A 26,465-nucleotide genomic window follows, 5' to 3' on the forward strand; every position below is an offset into this window, starting at 1 on the left:
ATTTGTACCTAAAGTTAAATACATTTTTCCGCCTCTCAAAGCATTTTTGAATAATTATCGAACAATTTTCACGAGACGAAATATAAACAATCGAAAAACAGTTTCTAATATTTTGGAATTTATATTCATATATATTTTATTATGTTTAACGCTCGCAATAAATCAGAGTGTGAGATTATTTTAAAATCAATCGGAGAGTTAGTTAGAACATTTTCTATATTATTTATCACAGCATTTTTAATAAGGATAAAAGAATGGAATATAAATCGGACATTAATTTATATTAAGACAAGAAGAAGGGTGAAAAGATACAAAAGGATATAAAATATATAAACGGTTCTCCCGTTTATAAAGTACAATTCGTAGAATAATTTTGCGGTGCGCACACCGCGTATTTTTCCTCTCCTAAGTGCGATATTTATAAAACTCTCGATAGTAATATCACGGTGAATTTCTGGCGTGGAGCGGCGGGTTTGAAATTTGTTTGTTCGATCGTTTCCCCGCGGGAGATGTTATAGCGTGTAAACGTGCTTGTACGGCAAGTTCGTTGTCTCACCCGTGCCGTGTGCGGCACGTGTTTTCATTTCGGGCATCGTAGCCGCTGCCGCGTCTCTCATATCATTACTGTTTCAATACGCGCGGGAGGTAAGAACTTCTCAAGTTCTGTCGCGTTTCCGAGACCGCCGAACATTTCGCCTTCTCTCCAACTCCTTTCGCCGCTATATCGAGACAATAGACGGAGATTGTCGACGAAACTAACATATCGTGTAGCTGTAGCGAGAGCCATTCAAGATTTCGAAAATCCATGTGCTCGTTTCTCGATTTTCGCGTAATATTTTTGTATTCATTTGTCTGAACAATTTTTACCTTAAATGGCCAATATTTCTAGGTTTTCTCTTTCTTTCTCTTTCTCTCTCTCTCTCTCTGAGGCAATTAAATAAATAAATATAAAATATAACATTGTCACGCATGTGGAACGAAAAGGCACGAATTTTGAAAGTACTGACTGTATGACGTGTTTAACGACACGGTAAATTTACTTAACGTTTTAACGTAAAACAGTATGCATATGCGACAACTCAATTTTGCAAGGGTTGATTGTTTTGTCAGTAATGCAATTTACATTTCTGGGTAATGGCATGTCAAATATTTTGATTAAAGCTAAAATTGGCATATGGATAATGAAACGTAGAAGAAAATAAAATTAATTTAAGGTATTAAAAAGTAATCATTGTTGGCTTAAAAATAGTTTATTTTATATACACATTTTGTATACAAATAGCGTTTGTAGACACAGATACTTACACAGGAATAAATATCTCGATACATTTCTCCATATATTTCGTGACAATTTCTTTCGATTTTAAGATGTCATTATACAATATTAAAAATGTGAACTACAGCAAAAAATTTGATAAGAAAAAGAGAAAATCGATAAGAGATGAGTTAATAATTGTATTTGCCAGTGGGAAATAACTACCGTCACACGATATTGCAGTTTATAACTTGCTCTGAATGTTTTAATTGCATAATTGGCAAATCTTGTAAGAGTAAAATCTCCGATGTGAAATCTTCTTCAAAGTTGGAATATCTTCTAAAGCGCAAAAGTATGTTGTCTGCACTACCTAGCCACGCCATATCTTTGAGAATTTCCTTAGTAACTCATTTTAATAGGTATATACATATATGTGCGTGAAAATTTCTCATCATGCAACCCCTCCAGAAATTACGTAACGGTGAGTTAACATCATTTGGTCCCTGGCATGTGTGTTTGCTTTTATAATTATCATACGGAAGCCTGTTACTTGGCGGCGTGTTTCCTATAATGAGGTATGCGCCGAGTTAGATTGAGTAATTCCCATATATATTAACAAGTACCTATACACACAATACCGCTATGTATGCAAATCGGTTTGAATCGATTGTGTACTCTTACAAACTGTTTAACTCGAGCTTATACACTCCTCGTAAAAGGTCAAGCATTTTTTTACATTAAGCGTCACACGGTATAGCCAAAAACTAATTTATGCCGCACTAATTTGCGTTTCAAAGTTCGCTTGGAAAAAAGAAATAACAAAGCCAACCGTCTACATGTGTAAAAAAAGATGTTGACAATTAATGTTATATTTTAATTATTAGGTACACTTATTTACAAAGTAGTAATCACACATTCAATTTTCTAATTATTCCTTAATCGTAGCGTAAATCCTAGATGAAATAAAAATTTAATTACGCGTCGGAGTTGAATAAGATACATAAAACCGTCGCATATATTATCTTAGAATTTTTAAAACTAGACTCATGCATCTGCGGAATAAACGGCTCCTTGTTTGAGCGAGATTCTTCATGCGCGACTATCCACGTGCGTGACCTCACGATGTCGATGCGGCATCGGTGTTGTGATCGGTGTAGAACGCGGAGACAGCGCGAAATGTCATAAAATCATATTATGGACTGTCCGGTGCGTTCTCCCGCCAAGCCAATATCGTGTTCATGTCAGTAATGCCACGCGTGCTCCACGGCTCGAGCGGATCCGAGGGCGATGTCGGCGGCGAGTCCGCCTTATTCCGCTCAATCGATTCCCTCCTCCCTTCTGGCACTTCTATTTCCTTAGGCGATACTCTGTATATGCGTCGTAAAAAGAAATACGAGCTGATTAGAAAAGCAGTCAATCGGGATATCGTTTTATAGAAGACGCTACCGGATGTTTAAACTATAAATTCTTTAATCTGCTTAGAGATAAAAGTGGAAGGTCATTAATTATCGCATATTTTTAACTTTTAGCATCGCAGATTTTTGCAATCAAATGTCAAATTATTTCTGTTATAGTGAAACTTTTCAAGTAAACATATATATAATTTTTATCACATATTTTTTTTCTGAAATTATAAAATGCAACGATGATAATTTTATCGAGGAAATATCGATCTGTATAAAAATTTGTGATACATAATTTCGGGACACTCGGTATAGAGCCAATGATACGAGGTGATTAGTAGATGGAATTTAATTAATGTGTCATTAAAATCGTGTCAGTTAACACGTCATGTTGATTGTTATAAACTCGGAAGCCTCAAACACTACTGTCTGCTCTATCGCGGTTAGTTATCAACACTGTTCAATAAATATCGACTTTCTGTTTCATACGAGATACGTCTGATTGGTATAAAAGGTAATGTATTCGTTGAACAGAATCTTTTTTTAAACAACGGAGATTAAATGGGATTTTAACTCACTTGTATTTTCAGGGGACAATAAATATTTTTTTTTTTTTTTTTTTATAGAACTGTTTATTTTTAGCGTTAAAAAAATAATTCTCGTTTTTAGTTTAATTGTGGAAAACTGCGAGGTATATTAAAGTGCGTTTAATTTTTTTCTCGCAAATGTAAAAAATTTCGGTGTCTAACTTCACCATTTTTCGAATATGTGATTTATTGCGGAATTATCGGAAAATGTCGCGATTTGTCATCGGCCATGCGTCACACGCTGTTACCTGTTCTTGGCTGTTTTCGGTCGACGTTTCTGGACTTTATCCGACGGCTTGGCGGGAATACTGCCGTTCTGCTTGACCTCCGGCTTAATTGTCCCGATGGAAGTCTTTCGTCCTTCACTCTCGATACGGTTCGTCAGTCTCTCTTCCGGATCATTCAATAGCGGTCGATATCGCTGGCTTTGCTCGATAGACGTAGTGGATGTTGTGGAACTGTTGTCATCATCATCGCGGCGTGACTTATCCGATGTAGTGATGAATCTGTTGTTTGCCGATTTTATTCTCCGAAGACGAGCTTCGGTACCGAGTAAATTATTGCCTGTAAATAATTGATACAATCTCTGATAATAGAAATTTATAGAAATATTAGAAAAATAATTGAATTGTTATAAAAATTTATAGATAGTATCATGAACAACTTTAAAACAAGTATAGATATAGCTAATATTTATTAAATACATTTAATAAAAAATGTTTAAATTAAAACTGTTATTCGAGGCAAAATTTAAATATTTAACCATCTGAAAACTGAATTATTAACCATTTTTTGATAACTTTTTATTTACCACCGAGCTCGTTATCGCTGGATTCCACAAAGTATTGCTTTTTGACGATCGTAGATTTCTCAGTAATCGGCGGGGCGATCATGGCGAAATGTGCCAGAATTTGTGGGTCGACCGTGTCGACCGTGGTCGTTTTCATCGAAGCTTCGCTAGTGGCCAGGGCGGACTTCGCTATTTGCAGTAGAGTTTCGTAATCTGCCGTAGTCTCGGAGGCGATGGCGAGCTCCAGAAATGGATCCACCGCAGCTTCTTCGAGCGCTTTCGTTCCTATATTTAATACATCATTTAATCCTTTTAAACACGGAATCAAATTTAGGATTCATGTTTCATATTTTTATAATTTGCTCTTATTAGAATATTATTTATGGAAATAAAGTAAAAGTTGCATATCTATACGTACGATTCGTATTCTTCAAGTTCATCGCTTCCACGTCCTTCACGGGATCACAGGATTTATCGATTAAATCCGTGAGACCTGATAATTTAGCTGCCTCCCCGATGGGTTGTTTATGCGGTTGGATACTTGTCACCGTCTCCGGATTATTTTGGATCGTTTTCGTCTGATGGTCGTTAGGAGCGGCTTTCGGCTGCGTCGTCTTCGTCTGCTTTGCGTCGATATTAGTGGGTATACCCTCCGTCGCGGTGGATAAGTCAAAGTCATGTGCAAAGGCCATTACGTCCAAAGCTGCGGTTAGCGCATCACCAAAACCTGCAGTAACTGCCGACACTTGCGGTTGCCCGGCATTCGGACTGTAATGTACGTGAAATTATTGCGCAGCCACAATGTTCCACAAATGGATTGATATATCATGCGAAATCTGTCGTCACACGTTCAGAGCTCCATTCAGAGCTATTATCAGGAACATTATAATGAATAATATTCACTTCTTAAGCGTAATTAATTAATAAGATAGATGAATAGAGATTATACATATCGGTAATAAATCTCATTAATATTACATGAGATTATGAAATATACGTGATCTAAGATCACAGAATGAAAGAGAGAGAGAGAGAGAGAGAGAGAGAGAGAGAGAGAGAGAGAGCATGAATTAACAAAATTAAATTAATAATGAAAAAAACAGATTTGAGATTGCATTTATCTTGTCATTAATTTTACAAAATATTGAGTGATTGATGCTGCTGGGAAATGACTGATTCTTTGTTAGATGTACGACCTGTTCACTTTACATCCTGCTACACAAGTATTATGTAACGCATTGCGCCGTTGCTTCATAAATATTTAATAGAATCGAGATATAGTCACGTTCGCGCTGCTGTTACGCGTTCGTTACGTGGAAGCACAGCCAATTCGTGAAGGTCTCCGATGTTTCTAGACGCTGGCGACGTTAGCTATGTCCGGATTGCAGGTGGCAGGCTCGGCGGAATTATGAGGTGATAAAAAGTATCGTCCGGGTACTGTTTCTCTGACAGTGAGTCATTCGCCGCAAGGGCGATCGTAAATTTATGCACCGCGAGTTACAAATTACGTGGAAACGGTCGAGACATGTTAGCGAATAATTGAAACAGATTTGCTCGTTCTTATCGCGCGTTTAAAATAATAAAAATGTAATAATAAGAAATTTTTTTAATTTTTTATAATGGAGTAATATAATTGAACACATATATAGTGATATACAATTATAATAAAAATGAACAAGTATATTATTACGTAGAATATTAGAATGTAGTAGATATGTTGCAATAAGGCAATGAAGAGACAACATGAAAATTTTGAAATTACTCTAAGGGTAATAAAACAACGGGTAGTCGTGGAAAAATACGATGAAAAGTATGATGAGATGCGATGAAAGTATCATTACCTGACTCGCACAGGAGTGGAGAAGGACGCGCGACCCCACATTATACGTCGGAGTTGCTCGCCAGTCATACCTCGTTTTCTCAGCTCGTTTATCGTGACTTTTCCGACTCGCTGCAAAAGCACGATACATGAAGCGAAGTGATAAAATTATAACGACCCGTCGTGCACGTCAATGGGTGTCACTCACGTTGCAGTATTTTTATGCGAAACTAGATGTTTAAGAAATGACTTTAGTAGCCATTGCATATTTATAAACAATATTTCGTTCCTTTAAATAGCATCAGTAATATTTAAATAGGATCAATGAAAATGTCCTATTTCGTGGATATGTTAGAAAAGATCCGCGACTTGGATAAATTATGGAGGTCATTAATTTTTGACCAGTCTTAGAACCAATATTTTGCATGATTATATTATTCTGATGAAATTTACTACAGCATAGCAAAATTTGCTGCGTTTTATGAGAGCCGATATCAGAAATCGCGTCACTCGAATGGAAAGTCAATAAATAAATTCTGACGCTTGATGTACGGGCGCGGAATAAATCTTTGGATACGCATCGCCGCTGGCGCGCGTATACGCACAAAAAAATATAAGTAAATAAATCACCTTCCAGTTAGCTACGGCGCCTTTACGCTGCTTCGCTTTGGTTTTCGATTTACTCTTAATAATTAGCACGCCTCTCTGCTCCGATGCGGGATTGTTAGGATCGTCACCGGGTCCCAGTTTGATACTGTATTCTTGTAGATAATTGTGAGCATCTTTTTGCGATACCGCGCGTTCCAGAGACACCACTATTTTTGCCCACTTAACATAAAAGATTGATAAAGAACTAAAATTAACAATTAAGCTCCAGGTTATATTTATGGCGTTTATTTATGTGATCCAATTGTATCTATATTATTATAATTAATATCGCGAAGCAATTTTTGTTTAAAATGATTAAGCTATATATATATTATACATATACATATAAAGCTATATATATTATATATTTTTATTTTTATTTTATATTAAAGAATTGATTTCATATTAAAAATCAATAGAATTCTGCTTTCAATTTGACATATACATGTACTTTATAATTTATTTTTGCTTGCTAAAAAAGCTTTTTTTGGATAATAAGTTAAGAAAATTATTTTAATACCAACCTGCTTTACGAATTCCTTCTCGCTCTGCTCGATAACGTGCGCGTATGTATTACCCATCATGGCGATCAACATGTTGAGCAGCAGTATCGGCACGAGCACCATGAAAATCACAAAGACGGTCTTGCTCAAGTTCGGATAAGTCGTGTTATTCAGATCCGAGTACTGTAATGCATACGGATAAATACAATGAGGTAAACGCAGCATCGGTAAATCGTTGTGGGACAATTATACGCGGACGCTAATAAATAAGCGGTCATTGCCCGATGTTGCGTGCCCGCCGTGCGGCAACGAAAACATGTAGAATTTTCAAACGGAAACTCGTATTTTCCATACACCAGTTGCCCCCCCCCCCCTTTTAATTCAGTGCAACGAGTTAATCGTTATACGAACTGCGAAAACCGAGCAATGATTTTTACCGGACAGGCGGTATTTTACGCACCCGCTATCCGTTCATGCGGACACGCGCGCGACCAGTGCGCTAAATCTTTAATTTCGTCAGGAAACCATATTGCAGTGTATTTTGCGCGACGTGGAAATGTCCGTGATTGAAATTCAAGATTCATGGCCGCATATCCTGACGCATCGGCGGCTGGAAAAAATGTTTGGAGTGATGTAAACGCTCGCGTGACATTTAATCGCGACTTTGACGTATAACAATTAAACTAATGCTTCGTACGACCCTCCAAAATGTCTAAAATTTATTTGAAAGTCGATTAGATAAGATAGGACAGATAAATTTGCTCAATGCGGACGGACAGATTATTTTTGCAAATATAGACAGATCGGGGACACGTTTTCCATGCCAGAGTGCAGAGTAGATGGGAAAAAGGGAAAAATAGGAGGGTGTACATGCGTGCATACGCGTGCAAGATAAGGGCTCACAGTAGAAACTGCCGTATCGTGCCAATAAAGCGGTAATTTATGACAAGCTTACGTTATAATCGCCGAGGGTTATCTGAAACAGCGCCATCCAGGTCGAAGGATAGGAATGGTAGAGGGATGAATTCACGCCTGGGAATCCTGTGTAGAGAAAGTAAAACGATTGGGAGAATCCGAAGAGCATGATCGAATAGATGATGCCGAAGGTCAGCATATCTCCCGTGATCATGCTGTACACCATCGTGACGAATGGACCAGTCAGTCGAATAGCTCTGTCAAAATGATATTATATATAGAACGCACATAATAAATGAGTATATAAAGTATATGTGAAAGTAGCAATTCCATGATGCTTAATCGGATGATGAAATAACGAAAAAAGGATTGGAAAATTTGTCAGCTCTGTTCTGTAGTTCATATTGGTTCGAAATCGTGACCCCTCATATATTAACGATGCCGACAAAATTATCATCGCTATTACGTGAATGAGGTGTCGCGTTTCATTCAGCGGCATTCGCGCATCAAAGTCTGGAGTAAATCAGTCTATTAACGTCATCGACATCGATTTCAATCCTGTGACACGAATACGCGTAATATTATGCATACAAAATCCATCGTAAAACATTTGCCGACGTGATACATGCGGGACACATTATAATTGCATCCCTCTAATCCACCAAAATGGTGTGTCTTTTAGCTCGCACATGCCAATCGCCAAAGTTAAATTGAAATATCATCATTCCGTAAATAAATTGATATATATATATCTTCTTTGCAGTATGCGTAATTAAGCTTAATACCGTTTTAACAAACTGTTCGGAATTATCGTTGAGCTCGCTCTCATAACTTTTGAATAGGCAGGAATAATTATTAATTTTATAGTATTATATTTCTATGAAATAATCCAAAGAGGTGATATCACTTGTATTTATCAATATTGAATCATACACATATAGAAAATGCTTTTGATTACGAAATGTTCGGTTAACGAGTTAAAAAGTGCATGGCTTTGAACACTTGATATCAGAATTCAGTGTATCGCACGTTATCGCGTTTCCAGTAGCCGCGATAACACGAATAGGTCAGGCACGAAAAGTGCTTGTGCAACAATTCGGCGTGCATATGTAAACCACTCTTCTTACACGCAGCTCAAATTTATGGCGAGTAAAATAATTAAATGCTAATAACTCTACATAGCGGAGAGAAATTTAAATACGTTATTGATTAATCTAAAATAATCGATAATGTGCTTATATAGACATTTTCTTTTATATTATTTCTCGTGCAAAGTTTTTAACCGATTTTAAGTATTATAAATTATATATTGTGGAAGAAAGTATGCTGATTTATAATTTTTCACTATTAAAAGCTGTTAAAAACGATAATCTAGATTATTCGTAACATAGACGTGCACATAAAGTTCGATAACGTCATGAAAATTATAAAATTATGTTAAAAAAGAGAAAATGCATTATATACCATATGTAGAACATTTAAATTGTTTAAAGGTCTTTTTGCCGATACTTCTATAGTCACAGCGAGAGAAAATTTCATTTTAAGTTAGCGTATTACTGATTGCATTAACTTTGTAATACCCAACATAAGTAAGTTACGAGTCTTTCGTTATCGCAAAGTTGGAATCGCGACTACTAATATAAAGCAGACTTCCAATAAAGTATTAACGTATTACATCTTGTCATCATTGAAGCAATTTACTGGCGAGATTTATTTCAGCATTATCAATATTGCTCAATGCAGACAGAATTTGTATAAAACACATGGACATATTATTTTAAAGAAATATGAAACATGTAATGTATAAAAAAATTCTAACTTTGATTTTGGCCGAGTTAAAAAAATATGAACGGAATTATCATACATAATTTTGTAGAATCTATCGCAATAATACTCGACTGCATAGGATTAAAATAATTAAAGGATTACGTGCACGCTTGTAATAAAAAAATTAAATTGAAATTAATTATTTTAAACATTTAAAAACCATTTAACCATTTGTTATGCTGAACCTTTTAGTCTTTTTTTTATTTTTTTACGCTTTGAGGATCACACATTTGTGTTCAATGCTATACGATTACAATGTGCTAACAATACGCATCGATAAAATCAAAACTATTTGTAATCCGAAGCTCGCGGTATCCGGCGTATCATATGCGAACGTTATCACAATGGGGCCGCGGAGCCGGAACTTGAATCAAAATCGTAGGATTCGAGCGATTAAACTCGACGTCGTCATCGGACGGAGAAACGGACAACGTAAAACAAAAGCTTTTTAATCCCAATACTTTATTCACGCCTATCGACAGGCCGACAAATTTTTTAGATTCGTCATTCGGTCGGGATTAAGATTGAAGAGACTCGCGCGGCTCTCCGAACGAACGAACAAATGAACGAACGAACGAACGAACGAACGAACGAACGAACGAACGAACGAACGAATGAACGGCGTGATCGACGAATAACGGCGGAAGAGAAAGCATCGATCGAGTCCCCATTAACTTCAACGTCATCGTCGTCGTCGTCGGTCGATCCTATCCTCTTCCGCTAATCGATGAGTGACCTTATCTTGTCAAGGGTTACCGGCGCTCATAAATCTTCGGCCTTTTTCTCGCGGTAAGTTCAAGGGAGAGTACAGCCGCGATAGAAAAGACACATCTCTGTGTAGCGCCCCCGATATAGTAAGCGCGCGGTATAAGCGATGCAACTTGGATGAGGGATATAACGTCGTTGTCCCGGGTATCGCGTATACGTTGTCCCGGGAAAATCAATAGGGACGCCGACTTCCGCTCGGCAAACAAGTTTCCGCTGTGCGAGTCCTCCTCGCTACTTTCAGTGAAGTTCGAGAGGGAGAGGGGCGCGTCGTACTCTTCTTTTTTCATCCTCCCCCTCCAGCTGCTCCGGTAATTATACCGGATTAATACCAGATGAGCCATCGTATCGGCATCGCGCTGATAGATTATAAACGAAGTATTTCCGATTATTGCTTCTATAATCAATATCCGACTGTGACTGTGAAAAAAGAACCTTGAAATAACTAGTTTAAAATATTGTTTTTTATCTCAAATTTAAAAATATTTTAATATCTAGACCGTTATACATAGTATATTGTCTTGCCAGATGTATATAAATAACGATTTACCGTTCGATTCGTATTTGTACGCGTATAACTAAGCAGTATCTTTAACTATATCTAAGAATAAATGCTGTCGTTTCGAGAAATGTATATTTTATGGCACTTGAAATGTTTAAACGTATTAGACGTAAAAAATGAAATATGGAACAATGAGTAATATCGCGAGGAAAAATTATGATTTTGTGTTTTTGGGGCTATAACTCAATACAATCGCCGTAAGGTCCAAAACTTCGGAAGTAAAGAGTTCAATATGTTGAGCTCAATATGTTACCAGGTCTTCGTGAAGTACAATAGATCTTATTTATTTTAGAGCGGCGCGACGTAGTAAGAGCGACGCGATATTCTCCGGCGCGTAATTACTGTCCATCAGAGTCCTCTTTAGATCCTCGACGTCACTTCGTTTAAGTATGTACGTATATGTGCAGTAATTCCTCAAAGGGGCGCACTCGGTGCCATGGTGTTTCTTGTCCTCCATCACGGCTGTCGTTCGCTTGGCAATAAGCCACAGTCACGCCTGAGATTAATTTCGCACAAAATTTAACGGGAGTGCCGCTACGACCGCCTCTGAAGTTACGGCCTAAGTGCTTTACGATGTACCATTTACGAGCCGCCATTTTACGTCTGTTTAAATTCAATATACACTCTTTGCGCCTGCACAGAGTTCCACAGAAGTCTTCAGTGTACCTTATAGCTAGCTCTCAGGCATCCTTAGGCGCAGCTGGAGGGTACAGGAAAGGGAATAAGAGCCCACACAATGTTCCCCACTTGATCGTTGATACTTCATGCGTTTGGTAACTGCGCGAAGCTTCAGTTCTTAGAATTATTGAAGATTACATATTACATTTTCGAATATACCATAAATATTACAAAGACGCCATTGTCAATAAATTTAATAAAACGTCGATAATAATAATTTGAATTAATAATAATTTCACTCATAGAAAATATTAGGAAATAAAAACTCGTTTCTGAAATTTTTTTGTTAGAAAAATTTGATGACGTCAAAGGATAATGCCGGTGCAAATAATTGTTATTTGACTTGCGGGAAAATGAAAGCGGTAAGCAACCGTTTGGCACTTATTTGACACTTCACATATCCACCGAAATATGGCATCTTAGTAATGTTTAGTTGGACTGCAGCGGAGCAAACCGAGAAGTTTGCCGAAAGGAGCAGCTGCAATCCGACCGTGCCACTCCCGATGTCGGTCACGTAGCTTTGATATCACGTATTAGGAACATATAAGCACAATGCGAATGCACGTCCTCGCCTCTCGATAAACCATTTGTCCCATTCTTCACGGGAATACGTTCGACAGGAGGCGTCGACATTCGTCAAAGTGTCGTTAAGCAAGGAAACGTTTGTTAGAAGCGTGTCGTTCGCGTAACAGACGGAGGAAACAGATTCACGACTTGTGGAAGTTTTCCGTCGTAGCGGGAAATCCTGCCAGCAGAATGCAAGTAATAATTTTATGTTATGAGTTATGATGATTTATGATGATGTTTAAGTTGCTTAGAAAAATATTCATATTTATGAACTTTATGAACTTTAAATTTTTTAGCGGAACTTTAAATTATACAATATTATATGAATGCAAATATTTCAAGAAAATTGTTAAATAATCTAGTTTATTTATTAAAAGAAAGAAAAACTTCCACAACTTTATATGTGTATGCGTCTAACACTAAACATTCTTTATGCCGCGTTTCGTTAAAATAACATGTGCAGTGCGGAAAATATATCCTTTCATAAAAATAGAAGTACGTTTTTTCAGCTTCGATGCCGCGATGTTTTTTTTCTCCCTCGCCAATCTGCCATATTTAGCCCTTACCCTTTTTTTTACGAAGAATAATTAATATAAAAATAACCAATCATGATTATTTTTCGCCCGTGTGTAATTTTGAGATACGGCGGGCGGTAAATTATATCCGAAACGTTATGGAAGAAAAGATTCATTCGGTATTCAGACGAACAAATTGCGAGCGAATGTATACAAGCGGCTGTAAACACGTCGTCGGGTTACATGTTGTCTGTGGTGGTGGCGCTAAAATGATGCGTAAAACAAACGGGTGGCAGCGTAGTAACAAGTGTGACCTGGTCGCGTTGCACCAGTAAATTGCAACCACTTTAATTTCGCAGCCGCCTCTCTGCGCGTCTCGCTGCGCGTCCCGCGTTTCCTCTTGTATATTACTTACCCGGCGAAAAACATGAGAAGAAACCACGAGCCGGGCACAGCGAACACCAGTATCGCATCCTCCGCGTGCCGATTGCCGGCGATACGACATGGAATGCACGCGAGAATGAGCAGATTGCTGATCACGAATATCAACTTGGCCGGTTCGTGGCTCTGAAATGCAAATGCGCGCAGGCGGAACGTTAGTGCAGCCGCATGCACTCTTGCAACGTTTCAGGAACGTCCGCAGGGGAATCGATATTTTCGTGCAATTTCGATACTTCCCTGTAACAACCGTGTCGTCACGGCGACGACGCACAGAGTGTGATATTTCCCCAATATGTATGTGTACGTAGGATAAAAATATTTTATCTGATTGTGCACAAATTCTGCAACTCCTTTTGGTTTCAAGATTATTCGGTTTCACATAAATCTGGAAATACTCAAAAGAATAAAATAAATCAATAAATTTATTCTAAAAACAGAACAAGACGCGTATATATGTAATACTTTAAATTTTTATATTATTTAAAAAAAAAACTCGATTGCGATATGATATTATAATTATATCATGAAATTATTATATGAAATTGAGAGCATTATGTTTATATTTACATACAATCAGATAAAATATTTTTGTCTGTCGAAATTGGGTAAATTATACATTATGCGACGACGAGACTTGTGGGCTGGTGCACGTTAACGTTTTTGAATCGTCGCCGGTATTAATTACCCGCGAATCGAAACGGACGCTCGGGATGGGACACGCGTTTAATAATGCAACGATATAGTTTAGTCGTTCCGATTGGAACGGAGTGTATGCGTATATGTGCTATTGATCCGACACAAGCAATAACCAACAATATGTATACGTACATTCTCTTCTAATTGATAGAGATGTGGATAGATAACCGATAGACGCAGTAATGCGCCGATATTTTCTACATTTTTACGATTCTCGCGAAAATTTCTGATCGAAAAAAAAATGGATGACGTAAATTCCGTATCGTATATTTATGTACTACACGACGCATAGCTATTATTTCTTCCAAAAAAAGAAAAGAAAAGCGATGAAGACAACACTTTAATTAAAAGCTGGCGCACAATTAAGTTTTTATTTCACCGGTGAATCCATCTTTACGATTGAGGACATATACCAAAATATCGACTCTGCCAAAAATGCTTTTAACGCGATCAATCATTCGCCACTGACAGTGTCTTTTCTGAGATTTTATTTTTCTGCGATATCCAGCTGTAATGTGATATCACGCGTGAAACAATCAAATTACTCAATCATAATATTTTAAGAGCGAAGGACACATTTACTGCGCCCTTTATAAAAATATATTTTTGTAATTCTATAAAAAAAAAGTTTCTTTTATGAACGTTTTCTAATTATATCGTTTTTTTAATACTTGATATTAAATCTGATTTATTATAATCCTGTGATAAACAGGAATTAACTTGTCTTTCCGTCAGCAGTTTAATAAAAAATCTCGGAAGATATAGCGCTTTTAATCAATCTCAAGCTAATAAAGTTAACGAAGACAAGAAACTGATAGGAAGAGCGCCGATCGTCAATAACGCTACCACTCTCGCTGTACCGTTACATGTAATCGCCGACCCATCTTTCTCTTATTCCACGGGCTCATTAATGCGTGGAAGATTAGTATCACGAACGTACAGCTTCCTCCAGCCGCGAAATATACCTCGGTGCATCTATCGTGATCCGTTACAGTTCACTAGCCCCAGGATTTGCGCAACCGGCTGCACTTAGCCGGCATTGCCGCACCGAAATTGCACCGTTGAGTATCGACATCGCGCACTATCACGAAACAACGGGACATTTCGCGATCGGAAAAAACAACAAAAACGACACAGCGGTGATGAGAAGCAGGAACGTTTTAGTTTGCTTAAAGGCCCGCTGAATTGTACTCATTGTGTAAAGAATCAATTATGTGAAAAAAAAAGATTATTTTTGGCCTACGAAATTAAATGCTTGATTCTTCGGATTGTTTTCATTATAATTACATCTTGAATTTTATGTGCAAATTTATATACAATAATTATAAAATTGTATAGATTTTTTCAAAATTATTCCGTTTTTTTTTTTCAACAAAAAAATCTCAAATTCTAATTCTCCATATTTCTAAACTCTTATATCTTTCATTGAATAATAGAGAAGCTAAATTTGTTGAATTAGCTTTTGTTTCTCTTTCGCGATGTATTTTTCAAATTAGAAGTCCCAGTGAGATCTCGCGAGCTCAAGCACTGAAACGCTCCTGCTAATCACTGCGGCGGGAAAAAATATTCGAGCCTACCAGTTGCTTCAGGAACGATAGCGGGCCGACGTTGATCATTTCGCCGCCCAGCTGCACGAAGATGTAATTCACCGTGCTCAGGACGGTGGTCCACTCCGCCACGGTGCGGATGATGTCCGTTATCTCCTCGGGCCATTGCAGCAACTCGGCGTCCATGTCCGCGGGTCTGAAGTATACGGCTACAGACAGCGACATCAGGTGAAACACCAAGATAATCAATCGCTTCAGGAACTGCAACTTTTCAGTAGAAAATAGATGTCGGCGTATGCACCCACGAAACTTTCCGGCATCGATTGGCCGGAACATAAGAGCAAAGTTTTACGAGGGGTAATATAGGGGCGGGCTCGCGAAAATATCGCTGGTCCCGGGGCTAAGCTCGAGGGCCTCGAGTGCGAGTTGAAAAGATCTCGATTTCTGGTCTCGCGCATATTTTGAATCGGTTATCCGTCTTTGCTATCTGTTCACGGTTTCCGAGTATCGAAAGCGTAACTTGCGATTCAGAACAGCTGGAGATATCTGACTTCGCGAGACACGAGAAGAAAATATTTTCTTTATGTAACATCTATATTTCTAACGTTGTGCGCTTATTTATTCACGAATGACGTCAGTTCTAAATACGATGAAACAAATAATTCTATATTCTACAAACGATAGCTTGCTTTGCGACACTGAATATTCGTTATCGCCACGTTTTTTCGCATTATCGAGCGATAATCCAATTGCTGAAAGCAAAACGTTTAATGCCTTTCGTTTATATCTTTATCCTGCAGCGTTATCGCGCCGCTTGTTTGTAAAATGATCATTGTGCGCGTTTCGTTAAACGATAAGATCGTTTTAACGAAGTGCTGCGGGATTGACTCTCCGCGCTACGATCCGATAATAGTAAAATCATAACCGAAACGGGTACAGTGATACTGCGTGTTGCGTCTACGTGCGGTCCGAGTGTGGCCGTGATTAGTGCCGTAAATGGGACACGTTATGAACGCGGTGCAGTTATAATATGCGCGATACGCGCTCGTCGCCGCTGATCGGCGAAGCTTTCGGCGTACGTACGAAAGCCCGTTTGTGATGCGCGATCGTAATTGCAATCAGCCCGCATAACTTCGATAGCTATCGTTTCGAAATCACCGTGCTACCACGGGTTCGCGACGAAGTGACTTGAAATAACCGGCGCAATTATATCATCATCGCCGGAAGCCTCATCGACGTCACTCGACCGATCGGCCTCGGTGTTAATCGTTCGAAGTCACTCAATAAAGAGGGAGAGAAAGAGGGAGAGAAAGAGAGAGAGAGAGAGAGAGAGAGAGAGAGAGAGAGAGAGAAATTGCACTCGACGTCGCGCTGACTAACAGCAGGACAATATCCCGCATTATAGACACGCGTCTGCATTCGCATATGCAAAATCGCGTGAAAATTTAATCATTATTTTATTAATTTCGAATCAATGTCCGTGGATTGAATTTCTTTAAGAAATTCAGGTTTTACCAAACATTTTGATTGCTTTTCCTGAATCGTTTACGGCGAGTGATTTTAATAAAAAATTAGAAAAGTTCCAGACATTTTAAAATTCGATAAAAGTGTTCGATCTTATTACCCGGTCTTCCTCGCATATCTAAGCTGCTTTGTAAAATAACACGTTATTTATCGGCATTTGTCCAGGCGGCTCGCGTCGTCGGCTACATAAAATATATAAGCGCTTGAGAAAATATCGCGACGTGACGATGTGAACTGCTCTCGTGATGTAAGCCGATCTTCTTTAAAGTAGTCTCGCAAAGATTTCCCGAAATATAGATCTGGCGACATTTAAAATCACCTTCTAGCAAATATTTCCAGCTACATGCTGACATATATAGAATATTCTTAGGACTTCTGTAACAAGTTTCAAATTTCGTCGATCAATTCATCTTTGATGAGAGATGTAGTTTCCAAATTAGTTAAACGTGTCGAAAAATAGATAGCTTTTGACAATATATAATTTTCGAGATAATCATTTCAAGTGCACGTAATGTTTTTTGTTCAAATATGACACACCACATATCGTTTAAATATTACCTGTTGAAACATTATTAGTTAGACATTGTTTGGAAAAAATATTCAAGAAGTATACAGCACTTTCGATTTTCATCTAATTATCAATATGTGTTAAGCACTACTTACTACGCAAACACGCAAAATATATAAAACATAAAAATATAAAATTGAAAGACTGAAAGAAACAACTCCTATTTTTGGCGCATTGAGTTATATAGGGAACACGAGAAGAAAAGGAATTTCTCTTTTGTTCGGTGTAAAATGCAAATACTTCTATGAATACCCAATAGAGTTACGAGTTTTGAAAGACACTGTCTGTGTCTACGTTTGATAAAAGTACGAGATAAATCCTGAATATCATAATGTTGCGCTCATCGATATAAATTGAAATAAATAAATTAATTAAAATCATTTAATTTCTTTTGTTCAAATATTTGTATCGCTGACATGCAATTCGAGCCATTTTCCAGAGAAGTTTCATTTTATATAGTATTAAGCTATTTTCCAGAGAAGTTTAATATTTTATTTTAAGATAATATTGAAAAATTGGGTATTCAAAATGGTATTAAAAAGTAAATTAATAAAAAACGAGGTCAGCGCATGCTAAGAAATTCTATCATTACGGTCACAATCTCTAGTCATTGTTAGCAAAGTCAAGCATAAAAGCGAGGAGAGACGATGAAAAACTTAGGAGTATAGTAACATCTTATAATTCAGCGAGAAACGAGCGGAAACGCCATCACGTGGACGCACTTACTCGCGCGAAGGTCTTCCATTTTTCCTCAAGTAATCGCTGAATAATACCACCGTCCAGCATGTCCAAGTGCTCCTCCTTCGTACCGTTCAGAATGATAAATAGCGCGGAGTTCCAGTCTGAAATAGAAATTCGGAGAGAGCCATTTGCGGTTAATGGAACATCGCTTTAGGGTTTGCGCCGTGATAATTATGGGTTTTGCATTAGTGAGCGTGTGTATACAGGTAAAGGATGCGAGTGCGCCTTTTCGGCATTCTCCTTCCTCCTTCCTCCCCCTCTTTTTGCCTTTCCCCCCGTTGCGGTATCCGGTACAAAGTTTTCCGCCGTGGAGACGGAAATTTTCCGCCGCCACCGTTGCCGTCGACGTCGCACGGTCAAAGGACAAACCCACGTCGTCATTAACGTTTCATTCGAGAATGTCGGCAATCGGCGAAGGACAAGCACCGAAAAACGGTGAGATATTTATATACCCGATGTGTGCATTGACGCGACGAACCGGAAAATCCGCGGCCGACAACCAACGTATTCCAATCGTGAGGTCGACATTTAAATATTTGAATCACGGTTACCGGACTTTTAAACATTTTAGCGCGATCGATATAACACGCCTTTCGCTCTGCCGAATCGCATCGTGCAATATTAAGTGCAGCGTTCATGTGCACGCTGCTGAGAGACTTGGTTGTGTATCGATCGCATGCATCTGTCGTCGCACTTCGCCCGGCTTTGGCGCGAGTGCTAAAGTAATTGGAACTTGGAGGATTGTATCCTCGGGAGTCCTTAATTACGCTCGACACGGGCGAAGGTGTACACGGTGGCTTGACCCGTCAAAAACATTGTTCCGCGGCTTTGAAACGTCTAGACAGTGTAATATTACTTTAGTCATTTCAGTGTTTAACTATTTATTTAAATATATATTTTCTTTATTCCCTGCATATGAAAACTTTAAAAAGAGATAACAGGAAAGATCAGAACAGGTCGTAAGGTGGAATTCTGAATTTCGATAACGAGCGTATCGCGATCTGCATCTACGCGCAGTGGATACGCAGTGGATTTCCCACCGGTCAAGGCTTTCAAACGATTACGCATTTATAATCCAGAAGGTAGCCTGGATTTCAGGCAGGTTAATCGAGCGGTAAAACGCGTGTTGCGCGCGTCCGATGCTAATGCCGATACCTTCGACCATCCGGTCTTCAATTTTGCATGACGACCGCTGATCTCCCGGCTTCGAATTGATCAGTATCCGCGACGACGTTACTAACGCGTGCCTGTTACCGCAGCGCGTAATTATATCTGACTTTGAAGCACAAAGCCGCGATAGTTTTCCTCAAGCTTCCTCCGTGTATCCTGGACCACTATCTAGCAGCCTCGGCCGGACATTGAACTAAGCTTAAATAACGAACTTCCACTTTGGTCGCTCCATTTCCTCCGATCGCCAGTAATTATTTCGGAAAACCGATCACGAAGTTAATCAGAGCGTATCTTTGGAGTAGATGAGCTCTAATCGGTGATAGATGTATATTCGTATAAATTGTAGCATAAACGAGAGCGTTTTTCAAACAGTAATAATTATTAAGTATTTAAGTTGAAACTCAGAGATTCATAAGCTCATAAACTATTAATTGAGATGCTAAAGCCTTTAATAAATCCTTAAACTATAGCTTGTTTAATTTAGTTATCTTTAATATTCTATTACATTTTATTTATATTTTCTTTAAGAATTAAATGTTTATTACTATATTAAATTTAACATAGTACTGACATTGACTTTATTTCTAATATGTAATTTCTTTATTTAACTTGCATTTAAGTATGAATTTTGCCATTTGCACCGCGATAAAGTATGTAATATGCGATACTGTGTGCCAGAAATTCTCAAAATAGACATTGGCATATCTTAACATTTTGTCAGATGGACAAGTCGATAAGTTCTGATATCAATGTTAAATAATAGATATCATCGATGTTAAATAATAGAATAGAAAGAAGCTGTGTGGGATAGGTCAACGGATAATTAAAATCGGCTTAGCATCTATCGGGTGTCGTCAAATTTAAAAATGATTTAATTTTCAATGAAACAATTCCGTTTATATTTGATACTTAATGTTGAAAATTAGATATGCAACGAAATAAAGTATAAACAAATGACGAAATTTTCACGTCGATTTTATTTCAAGCGCGTAATATCACTGCAACAAAAGTTTGATGATAAAAATCAAGAAATTATGACAAATAATGAAATTTTTAACATAAAATTTGCACACGTAAATAATAGATATCGTTAAAATTCTATTACATACTAAAAGAACACCTTATACATAGCAGTTATCGACGTATTCACGAAGACTTCGTTCATGTGCTCTGTGATGTTATATCGCTCACAAATATGGATATCATGTATTAAAGGTGAGCGGAGAGAATCGTTTCGTTAACACAATTTTCTGTTCTTTCCATAATGCATAATGTACATAACACTATGACTTTTTTCTCGAGAAAAATACTACAAATAGGGATTATACACAAATGTGAAACCAAGATCAAGATATTTTTATCTTTGACTTTTGTCATTACGTAAAAGAATGATTTATGCGAACTCATTTACTTAACTGCATTAAAAGTTTTTATAGGTTACAAATGTTAAGCTTCATCGTTACAGAGCAGTAAAATCATATTATACTCTTATACCGCGGAAAATGTCATTTTTATTATTTATACGCAAGATTTTTTTATACGACTGCATATATTAAGTCAGTGTAGCAAGCAATTTAAAAAAAGATGAATCGCGGGATATTTTTGTATATAACCGGATAGAATATTTTTGTACAGTGAGCAAATTTCACATTGCGGATCGATTCTACTCAACCTCGAAAGCTGTCGGAGTCCTCTTATGTAGCGTCGCTTACATGTGAAAGAAAAGTCTGAAATAGGAGCTTGTGCGGCGTGAAAGAGGACGAGCGTCTTAACGATCGTGTCGTCAGGAATCCGTCCCCGGCCAAGAATACCGTAAACGGTTCAAACAACCGGCGCCGTTATATTCACACGTGACCAACACCGTTGCACTGTCGCGATTACTCGCTTAATCCTGTCGCACGGAAATTTGCGACTTATACAAGAGCGTATAAGTGCAGTACATAAATATCTTGACCAATAAAACGTCTAACTAAACTGTCGACAATAAAAGCTGTAATGTTTTCTAGCATTTATCTCGAAAGTTTTATTATTCCAAGTGCTCGCATGCCACGCTTATACTTTTACTACGTATTTGCGCGCGACAGGATTAACCTACGAATGATTGTGTCGCGAAAAAACAATGGTGTTGTACGCGTGTAAGCTACCGCGGAGTTACAGCGTACTCAGTTTCTAGCGCAGAGATGATACCGGAAGTTGCGAAAATGACATTTTATGTGAGCGTCACGTGCTTACGCGACTCCTGGATTAAAAGCGGGGAAAAACCGACGGCACGGCCGACAAGGGGAATGGCTTTTCCACTGAAAAGCTCGACCTTTGACCGCCGTCACCGGGCTAGCTCTTTCGACCAACCGCCGCCATCCTCCACCAACCCCTATTCTTCCTTGGCTCGCTCTTTCTCTCCCTCCTCCTCCCTCTTGCTGTCCTTGGTTTGAAGTAATTAAGCTTGCCCGTAGGAGAGACGTGCCGAAAGTTCGGTCCGCTTCACTATAGCGCTGTCCTCTCGCCGACGCGGTTACTTTCCTCCGCGCGGACGCCCTCGTCGCCGCGACGCCGCCACCCTTTGCGAAATCGGGTGACGCTCGTGCCCCGGCGGAGACGCCCATGCCGCGAGGGGGGTAGGGGCGGTGGATAAGGGCGGCGGCCAGGAAGGATCGAAGGGATAATGGATTCTGAAACTAAATGAAACGCGAGCTCCCGACGCCGCGCCACGCCGCGTCGCGCCGGGTCCGCGGCTAATCTCGAAACTTCGTTAAATGTCCGTAATTGCATCCCGCTACGACCCACCACGCTCCCAGGCATCCGCGTCGCGCTTCGCGGTACTCTTACATCCGGAAAACCCGGGCCCACGACGGCGACGAAAACGCATCCATTTCTCCACGACGCTTTCCCCATCGCGAACTTCGATACAATTTCACGCAAGTTCGATTGGCGAATCCCCTTAAAATTCGAGCAACAACATGTAAAGCTTCTCTTCCCCCGCTCTCAATCTCTGCGGTTCTTTGTTTGAGAAATTTTGGTGACATGACAAACGCGAGGGTAAAGTCAAATTGTTTCGTCTCTGGAGGGAATGTTCCTACGGGGGTCCTGTGGTTGATTGACATTCAACACGCAATCTCTAACAATTCTTTTATGAAATTTAAGAAATTGTTTATTTTAAATTAAATCGATTTAAAATTACGTTAAAAAACTTTGAAATTATACTCTGTAATTACGTTTCTGTTTATATATAAAATAACATTCCGATGGATAATTAGCTTCTGCCTTAAATCCTAAATTGAAATTAAAAATGATATTAATGTTTTATATCCATATAAATTGATAACAAAAAAATTATATGCAAAGTATCTTTATGTTGAATTGCTTCTAAACATGTTTGTGTTGTCAACCGTTGACTTCCATAAGTAAATAAGCTTGTATCATGGTAATCAATCGGAAACACATTAATGATGAGCTTAATAATGCACAAATCTTTCGGCTAAAATCCACTGTATACATAATTAAACATACAGCCGTGCATAAAATTGCTACTTCCATCGTCCTCGCACATATTATATCGCCTGCAGTTTATATTACGTTTCCTAAAACATGTTTATTTATCTCGTCGGATTTCAATTAAATGAGAAATCGACTTTAAAACGAAATACAGACGCGATAACGATGTCGCAAGTGGCAGATAACGAACCAATATCAGCTGGTTTTTACCAGAGAACGGCAATGTCATTCGCGTGCTACATTGAGGAAAGTTGCTGGCAGTATAGTTTACTATCCGGCTGCGTCCCACGCTCGACGTAGGAAAACTTTGTAAAATTTCTTTTTTTTTTCTTGCCAGAGAACTTTGCAACCCGATTTTGTCCTCGATTTTGCTCTGGTATCCAATTTTACGAGAGAAGATAGTCCCTTCTTGTTCCCGCTATATTGGTCCTTTCTCTCTCTCTCTCTCTCTCTCTCTCTCTCTCTCTTTCTCTTTCGCTTCATTCTCCATTTCTGTCGCCGACACTTGCGTCGCTATTTTTGCTCTATGCCCACCTTCTTGTTGGTGCGCTTTACACGGGGGCAAACCGTACGTTGGAAAACCGTGAGGATAATTTTACATAAGCCGCACATATGATACAGCACGAAAAAAACTCAGGGCGGAATAATTTACGGAATATCTCAAAAACGTCCCCGACGAGATATCTCATTCCTGACTTGAAGTATGTTGTAATATTCGAGATTGAAAAGTAAAAGAGACGAAAGAGTAGAATAGAGAAAATAGCAGTAATTTATTTTATATCAGAGTGCGAAAGTTCTTTCGAAATAATTTAACGAATAAGTAAAGAGAAAGAATGAATAATAAATGGCAGGAATAATATATATCAAAACAAAATTAAACGGCGCGCACAATGCATTATTAGAAATAAATAAATATTTCTAACACATTAAAGTCAAAAATAAGTACTCTCCTATATTGTATAAATATTTTTAAAAATAAAAATAAAGGAAAACTCTTTCCTTCGCATATGTTTTTTTAGTATAAAATATACCATGAGCCGGAAAGAGATTTGAGCCACTTTTTTACAGCAAACTAGAGCAAACTAAATTATTGAGTGAGAGAGAAAGAGAAAGAGAGAGTAGAGGGGAGGAGGAAGGAAATGCTATACGAAACAGGAAAAAGAGCAATGAGAAGCTCTCCTCTCCTCGCAGCGTCGCATCGGTGCTATTACTATTTGGGAATAGCTCGGCCTTGACTCGCAATTAACCGAGGATACGCGACAAAGTGAGGGGTCCACTTGAAAGCGTACGATTCGGCGGAGCGTAGATGACGATTCTTGTAGAGCCCGGCCCGGGGTAATTCGATTAGCTTTACGACGTACTTGTTCTGCCATCGGGCAGCAGCGTGTCGAGGGCATTGAGAGGGTACGCCGAACAGGTGATATTACTGTAACGCCAGAACTCCCGCGCGGACAGCTCCAGCATCTCACGAAAGACCTCGGCACGCCCCAGCTGGCAGGCGAGTGTCAGCGGGGTCAGACCCGCGGCATTTACGATTCCGTTGCGAGCGGGAAGCTTCGGATGTCGTAGAGCATAGCCGAACATGTCCTACGTCAAACAACAGATCTCTATGCGAATTATTCGGCGAACTATGTCGACAAAAATATCAGTTTCCGTATTCGGGACGAATTAAATAGAATCAGAAAATTCAAACCTTGCATTTTACAACAACAAAAAATTGCAAAAAGAGATATATTAAAAATATTTGCAATGCTCAAAAATACAATTTTTATAGTAAAAATTTATTTATTTGGGAAAAATGATAAAAAGCTTTTCCAGCGCGAAATATCCGAAAAATAATTATCGACTGATATACCCAAGTTTTCAATTACGGCAATATACGCACCAATTTATCGCCGACTACGACCATGTGCAAAATCATATTTCCGAAAGAATCCTGCTCGTCGGGATCCGCGCCGGAGTCAAGCAGCAAGTTGTAGACGCTCTCGTTGGCGCAGCAGGCGGCCCACGCGAGCGGGTACTCCCCAAGATACGCGAGTCCTTCGTAATCGGTATTTCTAGCGGGGTTCATCCCCTGCTGGTCACGCGGCAGGAAGAAGCTACCGATTGCCCGCTGCGAGATAATTGCGCCCGCTTCAACCAGGTCCTGCACGAGCTCGTTGTTGTTGTAGGCGATCGCGAGATGAAGAGCGCTCGCGCCGAGATACTCCTCGCCCTCGACGACGTCGATGGCCAGCCGCGGGAAGCACTTGAGCAATATACGCGCTATTCTAGTATGCGTGCGCGTGTCGCATATGATAAGAACGTGCAGCAGGGCCTCGCCCAACGAGCCCCTGTACTGCATCTGCCAACAGGCCTCGTGATCGTTCCACTGCGCCAGCGGATCGAAGCGCGACAGCGAGGCTTCGATCGGCAGCACGACCTGCTCGATATCGCGGAACTTCCAGCGCAGATATTCGGCGCGATTGATCACCTGGCCTTTACCGTCCGCGTACAACAAAATGCCGAACTGTTCGCGTACGAGCTTCTCCACCTCCGGCTGGCCGCCCTGATTGTACGCCTCGATCAACTCGCCGCCCTTCTTGTAGTTGGCTAGCCGATACAACAAACATTGGTCCTCGTCGCTCGCTTGGCTGATCACGCGGTCGAGGATCGAGCCGGCGTTCGGCTGGCTGCCGCGACCAACGCGGCACGAGCAAACACCACCCATTCATATCACGTATCCCTTCCGCCTGTCGGTCCGGGCGAAAGCGCCGAAAGCTCTCGCACCAACGTTCTGTGATCACCCTCGCTCGCCCAGTGTCGCGTCGGGCTCTTATCAGCTAACGTCGCCCGAACGGAATCCCTTTTGGATATCTTCAGATGTTCTCAAGGTCGAGCAGCGAGTCATTTCCGCCGCGATAAAGCGAAAAGCCACTTCGCCGTATGGCTACTCGCGATGGACTCCATTGATGTAACACTCGAGATTCTCTTACCCCCGACGAGAGGTGGCATGGCAGGTGGAGAGAGTGTGCGGATATTCGCGCTATAGCAACCGACCGATCCATAAGCGGTACCTGGTGCAGACGAGCACGACAGGGTCACCACCCCCACCACGCAGTCGTGAAATCGGGAACGTTTTTACGGAAATGAATTTATCCAAGGCGCCGTTGAAAGATAATTACGTGGAATATTGATAATTTAGAGCGAATATGACGTAATTTTAAAGCGTAAAAACCGATCTGGTTCTCTCTCACTCGCGCAATTCGACAGGATGATGGAGACCGTGACTTACTCTTAGCCCGCATGTCGATCGTTCGACCTTAACACACTTTCCAGACGCTGGATGTATGCGCGATTACTTCTTGAAATCGGTCGCAAGGACGAATGCACCGCTGCGTGAAAATAAAGTTATAAAGAGAAGTAACGAAAATAAAATGCGCTCGAAAAACAGAATTATAATTGCCTGCTAC

At 39.6% G+C, this 26,465-nt stretch overlaps 1 protein-coding gene and 1 long non-coding RNA gene across 2 annotated transcripts; one reads left to right on the forward strand and one right to left on the reverse strand.

Annotated features, from left to right (window-relative positions):
• Positions 1 to 2,088: 2,088 nt before the first annotated feature.
• On the reverse strand, positions 2,089 to 26,253 carry iav (transient receptor potential cation channel subfamily V iav). The gene is made up of 13 exons (XM_012363391.2): positions 24,899 to 26,253; positions 24,375 to 24,600; positions 18,337 to 18,452; positions 15,549 to 15,785; positions 13,250 to 13,401; positions 7,961 to 8,177; positions 7,027 to 7,188; positions 6,485 to 6,682; positions 5,877 to 5,986; positions 4,454 to 4,803; positions 4,057 to 4,320; positions 3,494 to 3,809; positions 2,089 to 2,622 (listed from the first exon to the last, which is right to left on the reverse strand). The coding sequence occupies exons 1-13, from the start codon at positions 25,721 to 25,723 to the stop codon at positions 2,448 to 2,450; spliced, it is 3,348 nt and encodes a 1,115-aa protein (XP_012218814.1). The 5' UTR covers positions 25,724 to 26,253; the 3' UTR covers positions 2,089 to 2,447.
• LOC137001022 (uncharacterized) lies at positions 3,706 to 4,446 on the forward strand. Its single transcript, XR_010891181.1, has 2 exons — positions 3,706 to 3,811; positions 4,111 to 4,446. It is a non-coding gene; the product is annotated as an uncharacterized lncRNA (long non-coding RNA).
• Positions 26,254 to 26,465: the final 212 nt, after the last annotated feature.

Source organism: Linepithema humile, chromosome 7, assembly GCF_040581485.1.
Source record: "Linepithema humile isolate Giens D197 chromosome 7, Lhum_UNIL_v1.0, whole genome shotgun sequence".
Taxonomy (NCBI): domain Eukaryota; kingdom Metazoa; phylum Arthropoda; class Insecta; order Hymenoptera; family Formicidae; genus Linepithema; species Linepithema humile.